Source organism: Macrosteles quadrilineatus, unplaced genomic scaffold, assembly GCF_028750875.1.
Source record: "Macrosteles quadrilineatus isolate MER2022 unplaced genomic scaffold, UCM_ALF_1.0 Scaffold_3__2_contigs__length_128488019, whole genome shotgun sequence".
NCBI lineage: Eukaryota > Metazoa > Arthropoda > Insecta > Hemiptera > Cicadellidae > Macrosteles > Macrosteles quadrilineatus.
The window spans coordinates 692,877-711,409 of record NW_026542596.1 but is presented as its reverse complement, the minus strand read 5'-3'; the positions used below and the strand labels follow the sequence as shown (position 1 = coordinate 711,409).

At 34.9% G+C, this 18,533-nt stretch overlaps 1 protein-coding gene and 1 long non-coding RNA gene across 3 annotated transcripts in view; both read left to right on the top strand.

Annotated features, from left to right (window-relative positions):
- The window catches only part of LOC128989655 (sensory neuron membrane protein 2-like), a 60,773-nt gene that overhangs the window by 23,914 nt on the left and 18,326 nt on the right, over positions 1–18,533 (top strand). For both annotated transcript variants that reach the window (XM_054411621.1, XM_054411622.1), the window contains exons 5-7: positions 4,269–4,410; positions 13,137–13,400; positions 17,604–17,818. In XM_054411621.1, coding sequence (XP_054267596.1) covers positions 4,269–4,410; positions 13,137–13,400; positions 17,604–17,818 — 621 coding nt within the window. The remainder of the gene's footprint in view (positions 1–4,268; positions 4,411–13,136; positions 13,401–17,603; positions 17,819–18,533) is intronic.
- On the top strand, positions 7,551–8,103 carry LOC128989657 (uncharacterized). Its single transcript, XR_008490462.1, has 2 exons — positions 7,551–7,649; positions 7,952–8,103. It is a non-coding gene; the product is annotated as an uncharacterized LOC128989657 (long non-coding RNA).

The window sequence follows — 18,533 nt, the reverse complement described above, 5'->3', positions numbered from 1 at the left end:
AAAGGAAAGCATTTAAACTAATTATTTTTCATTGAAATTTTAAATTCCCTTTTTTGTGGGGAAAGCCCCTCAAACCTCTCATCCTCCGATCAATCCTTTTGATCATTATTGTCATGGCTGCACAAAAGATTATTCTTCGAGCCGCCCCTGATTCATATATGTGTTCGTTAGCATGATAGCCCAAGCAAAAATAATCCGATTTTGATGCTCTTTGGTACAAACGTGTAAGCCTACATTTATTCAAACGAGTTTGCGAACCAGCATGATCGCACCATGGGAACAGGGTTTTATGGGATAATAGGAGGTGTTTCCCATTTTTAACCCTCAAAACATAGAATTTCCCAATTTTTCTTTGAACCATTTTGTTGAGCTTGAAAACCAAATAATATTTTACTTTGAATTGTTTTTGTACTGTTATTGGCTACGGAGAATATAAAAAAGTACATAAAATTTCCAACAATTTAAGCATAGTTTCATATTTGTGTGTCAAATAGTTTTTGAGCAATGATTTTTCAAATATTACAAATTTAATGAAATGTATAACTAAATTTAAAAGTTCAAAAAGGTCAATATATAATAAATTATTTTTATCCACAAGCGCTTACAGAAACTATGTTTCCATCGTCAGGCTGTGTTTAAACTAATACAAAAAATTAAACACAGCCTGACGATGGAAACATAGTTTCTGAAAGCGCTTGTGGATTAAAATAATTTATTATATGTTGGCTTTTTTGAACTTTTAAATTTAGTTATACATTTCATTATTCATTGCCAATATCTCCAATATAAGTTATTACAAATTTGTTTAGGTCCCTAATTACCATAATTTACATTTTTCCTAGGTTTGACCCACAAAAATTGTTTAGTACCCATATTATGGCAGAATTCTTAAAAACTGCTTTTGTAGTAAATTTTATTGGCTTTCGTTTTATCACAAAGCTAAGTCTCTACCTCCAACACTTTTCTGAAAACTATAGCCTACAATAATAATAATTTATGAATATCATGATTTTTTCATTTAACGAGTTTAATTGTTTTTACAACATGTGTAAGTTATTAAGAGTAAGATAAAAAACATTTACTATATGCTTTAGCTAATTAAAAAAATATATAATTTAAATTTGTGTAAAAGAAACTTACTTACTTACTTGAAAAAACTTTAAGCTGCCTCTTCAAGATGCTTATGAACAGGCCCGTTGTTTGGAAAGTGCACAACAACAAGTTATGATATTGTTTATAGACCTGGTAAACTGAATGTAGCTGCTGACTCTATATCACGAGTGTGCTCGATGAGCGACAAAATGAACAGACTTCATCAATATCATGAAAGAATGTGTCATCCTGGTGAAACTCGTATGTATCATTGGATCAGAAGCAAAAATTTACCATACACCCTTGATGAGGTAAGAAGAATGACTGCTTCCTGTATGGTATGTTCTGAAGTAAAACCAAGATTCTTCAAACATGATGGAAAATTAATAAAAGCAACATCACGGTTCGAGCTTCTTAGCCTGGATTTTAAGGGTCCTCTCTTCCCTCTTCTACAAGAAATCGGTCTATGCTAAAAATCATTGATGAGTAGGTACTCACGATTTCCATTTGCGTACCCCTGTCCTGATATGTCCTCTTCGACTGTTATTTGCAAACTGAAACAATTATTTTCATTGTTCGGTACACCTAGCTACATTCACTCCACTCAGGGATCTTCTTTTCTTTAAAAAGAACTAAAAGAGTTTCTTACTCTAAACGACATTGCTTCTAGCCGGACTACTACTTACAACCCTCAGTGTAATGGCCAGGTTGAGAGGTATAATGGTATAATCTGGAGAACAGTAGAACTTACCCTTAAGAACTATCAACTTGACGTGACAAAGTGGGAATTAGTTCAGGATGAAGCTCTTCACTCTATCCGATCCTTGCTTTGTACTGCCACGAATTGTACGCCACATGAACGAATGTTGGACATCCCAGAAGATCACAAAATGGTGTTTCCATTCCAACCTGGTTGATGACTCCTGGAAAAGTGTTTATGAAACGTCCTATCAGAAACTCTAAGTATGAACCAATAGTGCAGGAGGTGACGTTGCTGGAAGGAAACTCTGATTACGCTCATGTACGATTGCCAGATGGGCCCATCTGGCGTGAGACAACAGTGTCTACACGTAACTTAGCTCCTTGTGGAAAACTAGCTGAGAGAACAGATTTTGATGATAATTCAACACCAGAGAATCACACAATAGGACTGAGTAAGGATGGAAACTTAGTAGACGAAACCCAAGATGTATATTCTCATCCCGATGCAGAAGTGATAGAAGAATCTACAACTCAAGATCCTCTAGTACAAACCTTAAGGACTGATGAAACCCAATTACAGAGATGAAGCTCAAGACAGAAGAGACTACCTTCTCATCTTAAAGACTTTAAATTATATTAGCGTGGAAGAATGTGATAGAAATTATTCCCAGCTGTTGTTGAACATTGTTATTTTATTTGCTTATGTTGAATGTTTGTAATCATTATTTCATTCTCTAGATTTAACTCTTACTTATGAATTCCATTACTTGAATTGTGTTAAATAAAGCCTACTCATTCAAGGCAAACAATCTTTATTCTTCAACATCACTCTAACAATTCCTCCTAGGAAGCGGAAGAAAAGTGCCTAATTGTTTTGTATGGTGGCAACACATTCCACGATGAATTAGAAAACCTTCGGTTCCACCTGTTTGTAAAGGCAGCAGCCAGTGCTAAGGTAAACTTATCACGCTTGCCCCCCACCCAAGATGCAGCTTCCTTCCACTAATTTAGAGCATACCACCAAGTGAAAAATGGTTAGGGATTGAAAAGGAGCCCACAGAGTGAGGTTGGTCAAATAGCACAGCAGGATTGGTTCCAGTGACAATAACATGCAGTCCAGCTCCATCCAACCTTCTGAAACTAATTTCATGTAGGTGCAAAAAGGGATGCACAGGTGCTTGCACATGTCGGGAGGCCGGGCTAAAGTGTTCACCATTATGTACTCCTTGCTCTGCTAAGAACTGCCAAAATGTCACATTACCATTTATTGAAGAGGATGAAGATGACCCTGACGATAATATCTCTTTATACCCAATGAGTTTGAATCAGGAAACATTTCTAATACCTTGCCTTCAGTGTCCAAAAAGCCAAAATACTAATTATGAATGTTTTGTCATAATTTATCTTTAAATATAACTTTTAACAATAAATATGTTTTTCCCTTATTTCGTTTTATTCTATCACTTAATGGTTGGGGGACATTATTTCAACTCATTAAATAAAAAAAATCGTGATATTCATATATTATTATTTGTATAGTTTTCAGAAAAGTGTTGAAGGTACAGACTTTGCTTTGTGATAAAACAAAAGCCAATAAAGTTTACTACAAAAGCAGTTTTTAAGAATTCTGCCATATGCTAATATGGGTATTACACAATTTTTTAGGGTCCAAACCAGGAAAAATGTAAATTGGTAATTACTTAAAAAAAAAAACTAATATTTGAAAAATCATTGCTCAAAAACTATTTGACACACATAAATGAAACTATATGCTTAAATTGTTGGAAATTTTATGTACTTTAATTATTACATTTGAGTAGTATTAAGAAAAATGCACTGTTAATAAGTTTTTGACCAAAACTAAAAAAAAATACATTAATTTTGTAATATTTTACTTATTACGCAGGGAGCACAGGGATCTCGAAGCTGCTAACTGGGTTTTGAGTTACCCTAACTGGTCCCAACAACATATCAAAAATACAGCAATACATCACGCTTTGTGATTTTACTGTCCAATTTGACTGGCCTATATTTAAATACCCATAAATGAGAGTAATGCGCTTTTGCTACTATGAAAATGACTTTTTAATATCAACTCCAATCTCTAGCACATGTGTACTGTATGGATTTTCTTTGACAACCAAACATAATCTTATAAGATTCACTAACAACCCTGATGCTGAAGGAAGATTATACAAGCCTCTCTGTAACTAAAAAAGTAAATTAGTCCAATGTCTAGCTCTTTAAATGAGACCAAAGGTCGCTCGCTTGTTCTCCATGAGAATGTAGTAAAACAAAAAAACCACTTGTTTTTACTCCTGTAAGTGTTTTAGATTCTTAAGTTCAGCCTATCATGCCGCATGGTTTGACAGTATTAACTCTAAATGACAATCTCTCAATCTAACCGTCATATCCTATGCAATGATATACGGAAGATTCAGTAGTCTACACATAATATTAATTGTATTTTTCAGACAGATCACTTTAAAAAGACCATTAGAGTTGAGAGAAGATTCTATAGTGTACATGAAGACCTTGATGTACCACTATCGTGCAGATCTTACGGCCCCTCGTTCACTAGATGACATAGTCATAACACTGCAAGCAGCTCTTTACGTAAGTTCCTCAAACCCTAGTGAAAAAAATTTTCTGGTCCAGGTTCTGGCCAGTACTGTCACAGAACTGACCAGTTCTGCCACAGTACTGACAAGTACTGGCCAGGTTCTGGGCGAGACTGGCCAGGTTCTGGGCGATACTGGCCAGGTTCTGGGCGATACTGGCCAGGTTCTGGGCGATACTGGCCAGGTTCTGGAATGATACTGGACAGGTTCTGGAGGGTACTGGGCTGATACTGGCCAGGTTCTGGCGAGTACTGGGCTGATATTGAAGTTTGTATCTTTATTTTAATGGGTCTGGTTTTACTTGATAGTTTTAGTGACTTATGCCCAGTACATTTTTGTATTATTATGGCAATAAAACTATATTCTGATTCTGATACTGGCCAGGTTTTTGCTGGTACTGGATGATACTGGCAGTGTTCTTGGCTGATAATGGCCTCTGGTCCAGAATTCAGACACAATTATATGTGTTTGTTGTTTTTTTACAAGTTATTCACTTTGGTAAATTGGAGATTACTGATAACGATTAACTTATACATAATGAATGAGCAAATCTGTACAGAGCTACAGACCACAAGTGTTGTCCGATTGTGATGAAATTCAGCAAGTAATAAGTACCAAACCATGGGTTTTCAAAGTTTTAACTTTTTTGAAATTTTGTTTTTTAATGGTGATTTTTCCATAAAAACCCATGAAATAATAACAAAATCTTATTTAAAAAAAATTGGCCAAAAATTTTTAATAAATAACAAGTATGTTAGAGCCCTTTAAATTCTGAAAAAAATTTTACAACGCCTATTACTGTAAAATTGTGGTTTAAAAGCTACTGTAACTGATATGTTATTTTATATATAATAGAGGAAAACTGTGTTTTTTCAACCTATATTGATCAAAATTAGTATATTTTGGTCCTTATAATTTAAATTTAAATGGTGCAACCTCTTAGTGTTGTGAAAATTAGGGTTTATATTTTTTGCAACTTTTGTGATTTTTTCCTGTAAAATATTAAAGTTACTACAGTACTACCACATACCCATACATAGGACAAGTATGTGTCCTAGAATAATTATCTCTACAACCAAAATAAAAGGTATTGTTTTGAAAAATTGAGCAAGATTAAAATTTAAAAGAATTTTCGCGCCAGACTGAGAGCTGAGAGCTAATGACAGGGTCCAGTGCAGTCCGTGGCAGAGGAGGGGAGGGGACTGATTTTTCTGTTCCGTTCCAACTCCAACTGTCAACTGTCAAAAGATCGGCGTCGCCATCTTTGCTTGGCTGTTGTGCCTAACCTCTTGACTTTGCAAAAGTATAACTTAGTCCTTTCAATTTAAAATTAAAATGTAATAGTGTATAATCGTATCCATATTATATTAGTAGCCTAAGATTTTTGTTGTTAGGTAGTTTACCTTCAGTTTTTTTGTTTTCTTTCACCAAAGAATATCGTTATTGAAGAGGCTGTCTCCCAAACCAAGGTAAGGAATTCAAAATAACATTAGGCCTACTTTAGTTATTAAGTTTCAATGTGAGTTACACATCAAAAATTAGGTTCGATAAAAATTCTGCAACATCTAGTCTTTCTTTAAACTGATTATAGTTAGGTTAAGATATAAACCGGTAGTTAAGTTACTTATAGAAAACTAACCTAAATGAGTTAGCCAGGCTTTGGCTTACGGTTATAAGTTTTTAGACTAGGCCTACCTAACAAATTTGCATTGGATTTAATCTTAGTACATTTGTTAGTAGGCCTATAGCCTTGATGGGGCTTTCTTTGAAAGTTTGGTTTTTACTTGAACGGAGTCCTAATGTTTTACTGCATGTCCTAATGCGATATCACTTTTTAACCTTACTTAGGTGAATCATTGGCCACAGTTTCAAATCTGCAACTTTTAATAACCTACCTATATAGGAATATACCTAACTTAGCCTACTACAATCATTTTCTTAAACCTATGCAGTCAGCCTTAGTCAAAACCTTGTTATGTTAGGTTAAAAACAAGTTAAATATCTTAAATAGTCTACCGTAACTCAATTGTTAGGCCCTACACCTAAATAATTCTTACACCCTTAAAGGATAGTTGATTTCATAAAATAAATTCCTTAGGCATAAGTTAAAAATAGGCTACCGGTACTGCTAGGTAGGGTAGGATGAAAATAAAATCGAGCCAAGCGCAGTAAATTAAACTTAGGCTAGGGAGCATTAGCTAACCAAAAATAACTTCCAACAAACCGAAAATGTACTCCTATCTAACGTATTTGACCAATTCCTAGAATAACTTAATTTGTTATTTACTGTCACACTATGGATGAGGCCTATTTTATGTTATAATTAAGTTATTGGTAACATTTCTCGACTGATAACTTACCAATAATTTATTCATACGGTATTGACAGTGACAGCCAGTTTGTTCTAATTTACCTTAACTTTGCGACATTTCACATATCCTAGGTTAAGTTAAGTATAAGTAAATATAAGTTAAGTTCTAGCTAACCAATTTGCGTCAAAATCTGTTACGTTTCTTCAGTGGTATGGATTTTTCTAGGCCTGTTTACTTCTTAACTGAAAGTAAGTTAGGCTAGAACAAATTTTATGTTGTTAATAAATGTATGTAGCCTACATAGCTTGGTTATTGTATCCATACTTTTGAAATTTGTGATAATTGAATGGGAATCGGCTGCGGCACATTTTATGTGCGTGGGTTATGCTTGTCGAAGCACCTTATTGCACCATGCCAAGTTTTGTGAACTGTACCCTATTTAAGCATGAGTAGATCTGGGAAAACTTTATTATGGTTGATTTTTAGGCCCTTTTACAGCATTGAGAAATATATTAAGCTGATTTTGATTCAATCAAATTTATTTATTCCCAACGGCAAATCACCGTTACATGAGATTGCAAAAGAATAAAGTTAAAAAAGTGTGCATGAAGTTCTTGTCAAAGGTTTAATTTCTTTTTGTCTGTCTTCCCCATTTAAAGTTTTGAATCTAGAAACTCGCTGATGGAACCTTTTCAAGCTGAAACCTTTTTCAAAGTTTTGGTGGTTTTGAGATTAGATTTTGACACGTTACTAGTGCTACATAGCCTACTTTACTATTAATAATAGCAAACTTCTTGTTATTTCTTACAGAAGCTGATTTTCAACCAGTTTCCAGAGGCCAAAGAAAAAGAAACATCGAGACGGTGATAAAAGATTGGCTAAGACCGTCATGAAATCGAATTGTTAGCAAGTAGGAAGGAAGGTAATTTGATACCTAATGATTGATTAATAGATGATGTCAGTCACCATCAAAGCAAAATGTAAAAACTTAGCCTAATGTTTCATTTGCCTTACAGAGTTGATGCTTGATTTATTTGCACATAGCCTATCTCTCTAAGATATCAAAACTAATATGTAGGCCTATAGACAAACAAATTGAAAGAAGCCAGGTGTTCTGATTCTGCTTTAGAATAAGAAATCTGTTCATGAGTCATCTCTTAAAAATTTACATCCAACACCAGTTGAATATATTCAATGTTAATAATATAATGTTACTTTTTTCAGGAGAGAAACGACTGAGGAGGACGAAGACTGCATCCCATAAATGGCTCATGGACTCAATCTTTAGATAATCTTTATGTCTTTAAAATTCATTATTATTTATAAGTGCAAAGATCTAATGTAATATTTTTAAATACATACATGTTGGAGTATAATGCTGAATATTGATTAAGGCCTACACATTTGCTAATGAGGTAATTTTTCAAATACCTATGGATAAACATTAACAAAATTAAATATTTTGTAATGGATGATCAATTTAACAGCAGTATTACCTTGCTGACTAAAATAGAAGAAAATTCACAAATAATAATTCTTTTACCAACAAATGAGCTAGTAGACCTAATAATCCTGTGTTAAATTGTGCATTGTCTTTTGATTTTGTCACTAAGGTAGGCTTAAGATTGATAGGCCTACCTACATAAAAAATCTATAAAATGCTGGCCTAAAGCCATCTTTACAAACAGTTTCAATAGAAATTAGTTAATTTAACAATCAATATTGTTATATTTTAAAAAGTTAATTAACCTCAATTAAAAATTGTGTACCTATCAATCCGTAAAGTTGTCTGATATTAGGTATGATTGAGATTCATGTTAATATTAGACATGTAATATTAGATATGTATTTGGTTATTTTCATTTTGTTTGACGGTTTGAATAGCACGGAAATAACAAAAAAGTTTTTTTTTTGTTAGGTATAACAGTGTCTATTGTAATTGAGTACCTAATCTTACATAAACTGCAGGATTATAGGGTCCTCAACCATTTCAGTAAGAAGTAATCATGCTCATCAATAACCATGGTTTAGGCCTACTGTATATAAAATTAATGAGTCTTGCCATTGATTTCAGTAAGTAGAAAAGAGTGGAAATTGTGATAAGATAATGGCAGTATTTGTCTGATTGGAAAGTGTAAGTCAAGAGTGTGACCCTTTACAATCATTTTCTACAAAAGAGTTATATAAATGGAAATAACAAACAATCGTCATCCTACTAATATTATAAATGAGAAAGTTTGGATGTATGGATGTATGTTTGTGACAAGTAAACGCAATAACCACTGGGCGGATTTTGCTGAAATTTCGCATGATGATAGCTCACATTCCTGATTAACATATAGGCATATTCTTATCTCAAAAATCCTTTCGGGCTCCGCCCCAGTGGCTCTATAGTTCCCCATGTTAACCTTATGAGTATTCATATTAAAAGGGAATTAAAGAATTTAGTCAGCTGTTTCAACTAAAAAGTTGGTTCTATGATATGCAAAAGCATTAAAAACTTACAAGGATTACCAACAGGGTGCAGCACTATTTTTTTTTTTTACGTTATGACAACAGCTAATTTGCAACCAAAAGGTGAGTGAGCGTAGCGAACGAACTTCAACCAGGACGTGATTGAGCCATGCGAACGAGCTCACTTATGAAGTAAAACGGGGCAAAGCCCGCGGGTACAGCTGAGTGAGCGTAGCAAACAAACTTCAACCAGGACGTGATTGAGCCATGCGAACGAGCTCACTTATGAAGTAAAACGGGGCAAAGCCCGCGGGTACAGCTAGTGTACCAATAATGTAAAAATATCAGCATACAAATTTAATTTTTTGGAAAACCCGTCGATAAATTCCTTTCCCTCATGTAAAAAGGTAAATATTTTTAACGAGTTATTCACGTAAAATACAAAAAACTATGGATACAAAAACGTTACTGTATTTTAATTTGAGAAAATGTGAAAGACGTGATCAAATACTAACACAATTATGTTTTTTGACATCATTCTCATGTAAAAGTGGGTCGTCTTCGCAAGCTCAAACAACCAATACATTCTGGAACAGTAAACCTACTGGCCAGGTTCTGAACCAGTACTGGCCAGGTTCTGAACCAGTACTGGCCAGGTTCTGGAACAGTTACTGGCCAGGTTCTGGACCAGTACTGGCCAGGTTCTGGAACAGTACTGGCCAGGTTCTGAACCAGTACTGGCCAGGTTCTGGACCAGTACTGGCCAGGTTCTGGAACAGTTACTGGCCAGGTTCTGGAACAGTTACTGGCCAGGTTCTGGAGCAGTACTGACCAGGTTCTGGAACAGTACTGGCCAGGTTCTGAACCAGTACTGGCCAGGTTCTGGAACAGTACTGGCCAGGTTCTGGAACAGTACTGACCAGGTTCTGGAACAGTACTGACCAGGTTCTGGAACAGTACTGGCCAGGTTCTGGAACAGTACTGGCCAGGTTCTGGTTCTGGCCCAGGTTCCTGCCAATTCTGGAACCTGGGCCAGAACCTGGCCAGTAACTGGATTTTTTTCACTAGGGAACACACATATTACATAAATAAATGTTAAATCTAATTGTTTTGAATTGATAATTTAATCCTAAAGTACGTTGAGCATGGTTAGATTTAATACTTTTTCGTCATACTGCAGCAAAAACAGCCATTTTTAACACATGCACTGTGGGTCTAAGGTAGGTCTTTTACTCCTTAAAATGATTTTTAGTCAGCTTTTTTAAATACAAAAGTAAACTAGGTATCGCTCGTTTTAATTGGTTGTATGGCTCGGTTGTCGATTTACGACTTCCAGCTTGTTTCCAAATATGCTAAAATAAGCAGCAGTTTAGTAAAGTGATTCGATAATTTTGCTATTACGATTGTGTTACTATATATACCATCGATATGTTGAACTATTGCTACATTAGTGCCAAATTGGTTGTCTAGTAGTTTACTTGAAGATAAGCAATTTGAATTTTGTGCCTTTAAGCTATATAATTAATGGATTTAAAATTTTGGCAATTGGAGTATATAGGTCATCATCTAGCTCAGGTTGTGATATATTTTTAGATATATTGAGTGGCCTATGTTAATTGACCATTAAAAAAAATGTTAACATAATTTTAGGAGGGGATATAAACATTGATGTTCTAAAAAAATAACCCTAATCATAGTTTACTAAAAATAACACTAACGCGGTATTAAAAAAAGAACAAAAAAACAATATTAAAAAAAAACATTAAAGCAATATTAAAAAACAACAACACTGACCTACCGTCATGCCAGCGTCAGTTCAGGTAGCGTAGTTCGGGCCGCTGACGATCCTCTACAGCAGCGCTGTTCAGGTGACAGTAGCACCTATTGAGTGTCTACTCTAGTACGTGTAGGCTATATATATAAGCCCATATCTATTGATGTTATAAGTAGGCACAGTAAAATATACACTTCAAGTGCAAAGCAGACTTCGGATTCTTGCTCAATAAAATTTGTAAAGAGTTAAGATTTCTTTATTTTTTACTACTTTCAACTAATCAACACTCTTCTTTATTATTTCTTTTAATGAATCTATATATACTGTATGTAATGAAACTTTGGTTTTAATTTAATTTCTTCCTAAAATTCTTGATTATAGCATAGATAAAACATACTCCCTTAGATATAATAATATAATAATATAAGATATAATCATAAACAATAACTGGTCTCCTCGTTATATAACCAAATAGTAAAGCACAAATCATGAAAATAACCCTAAAATAATAGAAACAAAATTTTGTCTACCCCAGCGATCGGTGTGGACGTACATGAACTAGTCATAAAAAACTAGCTTCAAAATGTACAATGTGATGAGGAGTCTACTTGTGTTGCTTAGTCTATGATTATAGCTTCATTACAATTAATTTTGAAAAATAGGTTTTATGATTGGAAATAATATACTTCAAATTCTTCACCATCATTCTTTAATTTAAATTGCTTTTGGTTACCAACAATCATGTGCTCTAAAAACAAACAAATTCGAATAGCTTTAAAATATAGTCAAAGTTTAAACATGTTCTTTTAACAGACCTACTAGATGAACTAAATGTTTTAATGAAATTGATTTACATACCAGTTTTCCTGGGATAAATCTCACTAAAATATATTAACAACTTTAACTTTTCTTAACATCACTGTACAACACATTCTGACTTAAAGAGGGATCTAACATGCAAACCTAGTCCTTTATACTGGTCTGACTGCTTAACCTGATTGGTGGAATTGGACCAATCAGATTAGCTCTTAGTTCATCTTTACAAGATTCATGAAACAGCTCTAACGTGTCTTAGTTACTTCCTGCATAATTCTTTTCTTGTTTCAAACATTTTAAGAAAATCCTTCGACATAATTATTAATCAAAAAGCACAATTTGTTTGTTTTTATACTAATAATAATAAAATAATAAAATTTCATTTGTTTTTGAATTCAAATTGAATCAAATTATATTTTTTGGTTGAGTAATACAGCAGATAAATATATGCCGTTGCTTGATGGCAAATCTGTGCGTACATACCTTCAATTTGAGACCAATGTGTTTTTGAACAGTATTAATTTGTGCAACTTTTGCCGAAGACCGAATTCCCTTATGTCCTAAAATGTCCCTAAATATGTTTCTAGACTTACAATTACTTGTGGCAATAAACTGTATAACTTTTAAAACTTAAAAAAACTATAATCGTGACTTAACTTCACATATCCCTGATGCTTTTGTCATTAAATAAATTTTAATCGGGTTTAAAGGAATTTTTTTGTAAGTATAAAGTAGTATCCATTTAGTAAATAAGAAACTTTAGACCTCTGTATTTTAAGAGGCTTAATAATAATAATTTACTAAAAAAATACAAAGTCAGGCACTTTTCTTGTTTTAATAATGGTACAACGGGGTTTTATTGACAAAAAACTACATCAAATCAGCTTCGTACTTTTATAACGAGTACAATGGTGGAAACCGCATTTAAATCAAATAAGTATCAACAAAGATACAACAGTTTATATCAATGAAAACACATTCTCCCCATATAAAGTGTATGGCAGCGGTGGGGCGGTTTATACATTAGGTGGTGGGGGGAGCGCCGGACCGATACGTGTGTATCTTAGAGCAGTACAGCACGCAATCCAGTTGTAATAATAGAGATTGATGGTTACTGCTCCCCCCTCCCCCAATGAATTTGCTGGAAATCCATCCCACCGTTCCTGAAGGAGACATAGTTGTACTCCTGAGTGGTTAACTGCTCTATCAGCTGGAGATTGTTGCCACGTATGGCTTGGAGAACAGCGATGTCCAAAGAAAAGTTGTACCAAAAACCACTATGAATTTTAATGACACCAGCCGCCGCAATAGTCTAAAAATTAAGATCTTAGATTAACTCATCAATTGACATCTTTTCATTTTAAGGGTGCTGCAGTGATGGTGCATAACATGGCTCCCTCAATGATGGGCATGGTTGAGAAAGCTGTTCCTTCGCTGTTCCCAGGGATAAACTCTATATTTGTCCCTGTGAGGGTTGGAGACTACCTGTTTGATGGAGTGGTTCTCAACTGTTCCAACAAAGCCTCAGTTTATGCTCAGATGGTCTGTAGAGCTTTGCCAAACAATGCTCCTCAAACAATACGGAAACTGCCAAACTCTTCTGACTACGCATACTCATTTCTACACCATGTGAGTCCATATAAGTTCTAAGTTTGCATTAGACTAATGTATGTACATACAAGGCTGAATATAAGCATAGGCCACATAGGCATGCACCTGGAGGCCCTCGCCACAGAGGGGCATGCAACACAATTCAAATTTACAAAATAATATCACTGGTCATGTTTCAGTATCATAGAATGAGAATAAGTAGATTATTAAAATGACTCTAAGTAAACATACTAATATCATAAATTTGAAAGTTTAGTGTGTTTGTTTGTTTGATTATTTGAAGTTCGATTACGCAACTACTGGTCGAATTGGGCTGAATTTTGGCATGATGGTAGCTCACATACCCGATTAACATATATATTTTAATCTAGAAAATCCTTTTGGGCTCTACCCCAGTGGCTCTTGAGTTTCCCATGTTAACCTTATGAGTATTTGTATTTAAAAGGAATTAAAGAATTCTGTCAGCTGTTCTTACTAAACAAGTTAGTTCTATGATATTTAATAACATAAAAATCTTATAAGGTTTACCAACAGGGTGCAGCACTAAACAATTTTTGCAATTATTTACAACAGCTAATTAGAACACTTTGAACTAAGCAGCAACAAAAGTCCAAGTTAAACATGTATGCAAGCCAGCTCAAGTCAAATCATTCGCAACTCGTACCAAGGATTTGTTGTACTATATCTGATGACTTAATACTGACTTATAATATAAATATAAATAAATAGGAGGTTAAAAATCTTTAAAATGTTATTGTTCTTATTTTTAACCCGATAACACGGCATTTCACAAACTCGGCACCCTTTCAGTTCACATTACGCTGAGTTTGAAGTACTCTACTGTAATTAATAAAAGCACGCATGTTAACTTAACACAAATTATAATTTATGAACAGAAACAATAGAAACAAACAATAGAAAAACATATGATCGTAAAAATAGTTTTATATGAAATATTGTAAAGTCTTAGAGAAGTCATAACAGCCAAACCCCCCCCCCCCCCCCGTCTATTTTAAACTTGCAGTGAAATCATGAAAGCACAAAGTCCTTGTAACAGCACAACATTTGCCTTTGTCACTTTGTTCTCTCTTGATACACAGGAACTTCGGCATTGTTTGTTTCTGTTTCCTGAACTGCAGGAACCTCTGAATAATTGTTTGCTTCGAGAATTGACAGTATACCAGGATTAGCTAATAGATTATAAAGGAGTAGCAGATGTACTGTTTCTTTGTTGCTGTGTTTAGAAGCTCGTGGAACATCAAATGTGTAGGTTGGTCCAGCCCTAACAACTTTTGGTTTTGGTATCAAAGTAGACCGCAATTGATCAATGTGCCCTTTGAAAACTAGATAATGCCCAACTGTTTTTTTACTTCTCTAAAACAGCATTTCTTCATTAAGCCTTTTGTACATTAGGAAAAATCGCATCTCGCATCCATTCGTATTCTTGACTTCCTGTGGGGGTAAAGTTCAGCTGGTGATTTGCACATGCGAGAGGAGTTGCCCAGTACCGCATTAAGATCTTCTGGACCTTTATTGCCATTGGTATGTTTTCTAAAGCTGTGGACTTCAGGTGGTTCTTCTTCTTCAATGTTTGAACAGAGCGTTTTGCTAAGCCGTTTGTGGCTGGGTGTCCTGGAGATTTAAGAGCCAAACAAACTCGGAAAAGAAAAACCAAATTTATTTAATACTAGCTGTGTACCCGTTCTACGCACGGGGATCTTATAATATTCAGTTGAAACCTTCTTATATAACGAACAGCAGTTGGTTTGCATATTTTAAGATATGCTGGCCAAACTATTATACATAGCTTCATTTTATGTTGTTTTTTGTTGTTCCGGATCGGTATGACAATCAATAAAAGGTTAAATTACCTCTGTGTCTGCCGGTCGATCCTATAACGGTAGGCTTACTTTTATTTTTACTATCTGATCTCGTTTGCATGGCTCAATCACGTCCTGGTTGAAGTTCGTTCGCTACGCTCACTCACCTGTATGTTGGAGCTCGTTCGCTGCGCTCACTTTCCTTCAGGTTAGCTCGTTCGCTACGCTCACTTGCCTTCAGGTTAGCTCGTTCGCTACGCTCACTCGCCTCCAGGTTGCAAATTAGCTGTTGTCATAAATGTAAAAGAAATAATAGTGCTAGTGCTGCACCCTGTTGGTAATCCTTGTAACTTTAATGCTATTGAACATCACAGAACAGAACCAACTTGTTTAATTGAAACAGCTGTTAAGATTCAATAATTTCATTTCTCATAAGGTTAACATGGGCTTCCAGAAATTCCACGTCAAAAATCGACAAAAACTTGATTTTCAAGGGTTTACTGTTAAATATCTAACTGTCTCATATTCGATGAAATACGTCTAAAACCATCTCATATATGTATAGTATTTGGAAAATAAGTTTCAGGCGGGACAGTGCTATAGTTATTGAGGAGTAGTTGTAATAAAGTGCGTATTTTAGCGTTACCAAGAGAATGACAGATAGACAGACAGACAGACAGACAGACAGACAGACAGAAATTGAGATAAGGTTTGATTCGGTTTCTCTGACCTATGAAATGTAAAAATAACCAAAAAGTTCATTATTCTAAGCAATGTACAGACAAAACTCTAATTTTATTTATATAGATATAAGATGTATGGTATTGGAGCTGGATGGTGCAACTAAACAATATAAACACATATGATAGTAACAATAGTAGAGAAGTCATAACAATCATAAGTTCAGTTTTGTAGTTTTAAATTTTCAAGTGTGGTAAAGATCCCCATCGTCTCATAACTGAATAACAATCACAGGAGGTGATCAGGCTTTCATCATAATTCACGACCTTTGAAGAAGTTCACACGATTTTACCACAATCTTGGGAGATTTAAAATTCATCCACAATCGCACGAGACGTATAACTGATTTTAATGATATTCATTTTAAATCACCATTTTGCATTTGCACATTTTCCTAAGGGACGGCCCAGGGACCCCGCATTCATTCGGGGGAGGGGGGAGGGGGGATGCCCTCCAAACTGCGAGTCCAGTACTTTGACCACAGATGGAGTCAAGGGATCTGTATTTTCTAAATTCTCTCTTGCGCATATCAATCATCTATGAATAACTTTGGGTTGAATGTAAAAATATCTTTCACCTCTTCTATAATTGATTTGAGTTTGTTATTCATGGCCAAAGTAATTCCATTGACTATTACAGTATTAGCCTTTTAGTACGTTGTTTACATGGCCATATCTGGGTAAAAACTGGACTTTTTGATTAGAATGTGGCACTTTCTGTGGTCATAGCTGATTCCAAAAGTTTATAATTATAATTATAACTATAATTTTTGGGGACATCGGTTTAACCGGAAAAACCGTTATCCGGACTGGCCTCGGTCCCGAGGAGTCCGGATAGGAGGGAGTCTACTGTACTCTATATATATGAATTGGTAGAGGTCGTACGGAACGAGGTGAAGCTTGGAGGGGAATAGTGGTGTGGCGGGGGAAGTGTCGCTATTCAAGGCGACGATCGGCTCGTCTCCTACCCCCACCATGGATTTCCCCGCTTTAGACCGTTCCTGCCAAAAATCTCAGGCTTCACCTCGTTCCGCACGACCTCTAGGATGGTGTTTTTGGCCTCTAGGGACCTCAAAACTAAAAAGTAAATCCGTCCCGGGTCCAGCAGGTATTACCATGAGTACTACCGTAATAACTTATTCCATATGTGGGAAATTGGCTAAATACTACCAAAGATTGTGTTACCATGTCAATAAAATAAAAAAAAAATAAAAAAGTTTTGAAAAAAAAATTTAGTTTTATAAAGTGCTTTTCTTGAAAACATATGTTTTTAAATTTTCACTCATATACTGATCTAACTTTTTGAACAAAGAAAGATTAAAGAACACAAAGAGATTTTCAACGACAATCACGTCTTTTGTATTAAAGATTGCTGCCAGACGTTTTGCATTCACTTTAAAGAATTAACCAATAGAGAGTTAGCCACTGAAGTTGCCTTTTTGTCTGGAAGAGAGCAAAACCTCCCTCCAGCAGTAATCTTCAGCTGACAAAATAGTTAAACAAAGCTGGAATCATCAATGGATTCTGATTACAACCAAAGAATTGAGGCTAAAGTATGATCAAATTTAATTAATATTAATAAAGGTGTCAAACTTTTTAAATCTTTAAACTAGCACTTTTGCAACTTGTAATTTGCATACTATCTTTTTTATCTTTTACAGAAAAATGCTACAGAGATGGGGCCTTATGAAGAGATCAGGGGAGTGGAAGATATTCGCCAGATTGCTCAACTTGTCAAACTGAAGAACCAGTCCCTACTAAACATATGGCAACCTAACTCTCAGTGTGATCGACTGAGGGGGACGGACACCTTGAACTTTGCCCCTTTTGTATCAAAAGCTGACAAGATCGAAATCTACATTCCCGACATTTGCCAGTAAAGTTATATTGCAGTATATACTCAAGTCTTATCCACCTATTAAACTTAACTTTAACTGCTTGTTAGGGGTTATATAACTAAAAATGTAGTTAAGTTATGTCTCATTGCACTATGAAACCAAAACCTTAGATGTTGTCAATGCATTTTCACACCTGTTTCAAAATTACATTAATTTTCTTCCAATAATTAATTGGAGCTTCTGTAATAAACATATGTAAACAGCTATTTTTATTGAAGAATTTTGAGAACAGTTGTTTAAAAAGATCTCTTTGATGTAATTAAATTCCAATATTATAGAATAAATAGGTGGATAAGAGCAAGGCCCCACTAGAAAAACAGCCCATGCTGCAGCGCGGGCAGCACAACACTACGTCACAGTGGTGGATATTGTACTAAAATCTTACCATTTACAATCTGACAAACAGCCAGTTTATTTACCTAAAACATATGGGATATTGCAAAATAGCAGTGAATTTATCAATTTATCTATCCACTAACGTGACGTCAATAAGAGACTGATCATCAATGTTCAACATTTGAACTAAACCAAAAACAGGAAACAAAAAATACTGGTATATGATATGCCAATCTATAAATAAAATTAGTTTTGTCTGTATATTGCTTAGAATCATGCAGTTTTTGGTTATTTTTACGTTTCATAGCCTAAGAAAGCCGAAACGAGTCTTATCTCAATTTCTGTCTGTCTGTCTGT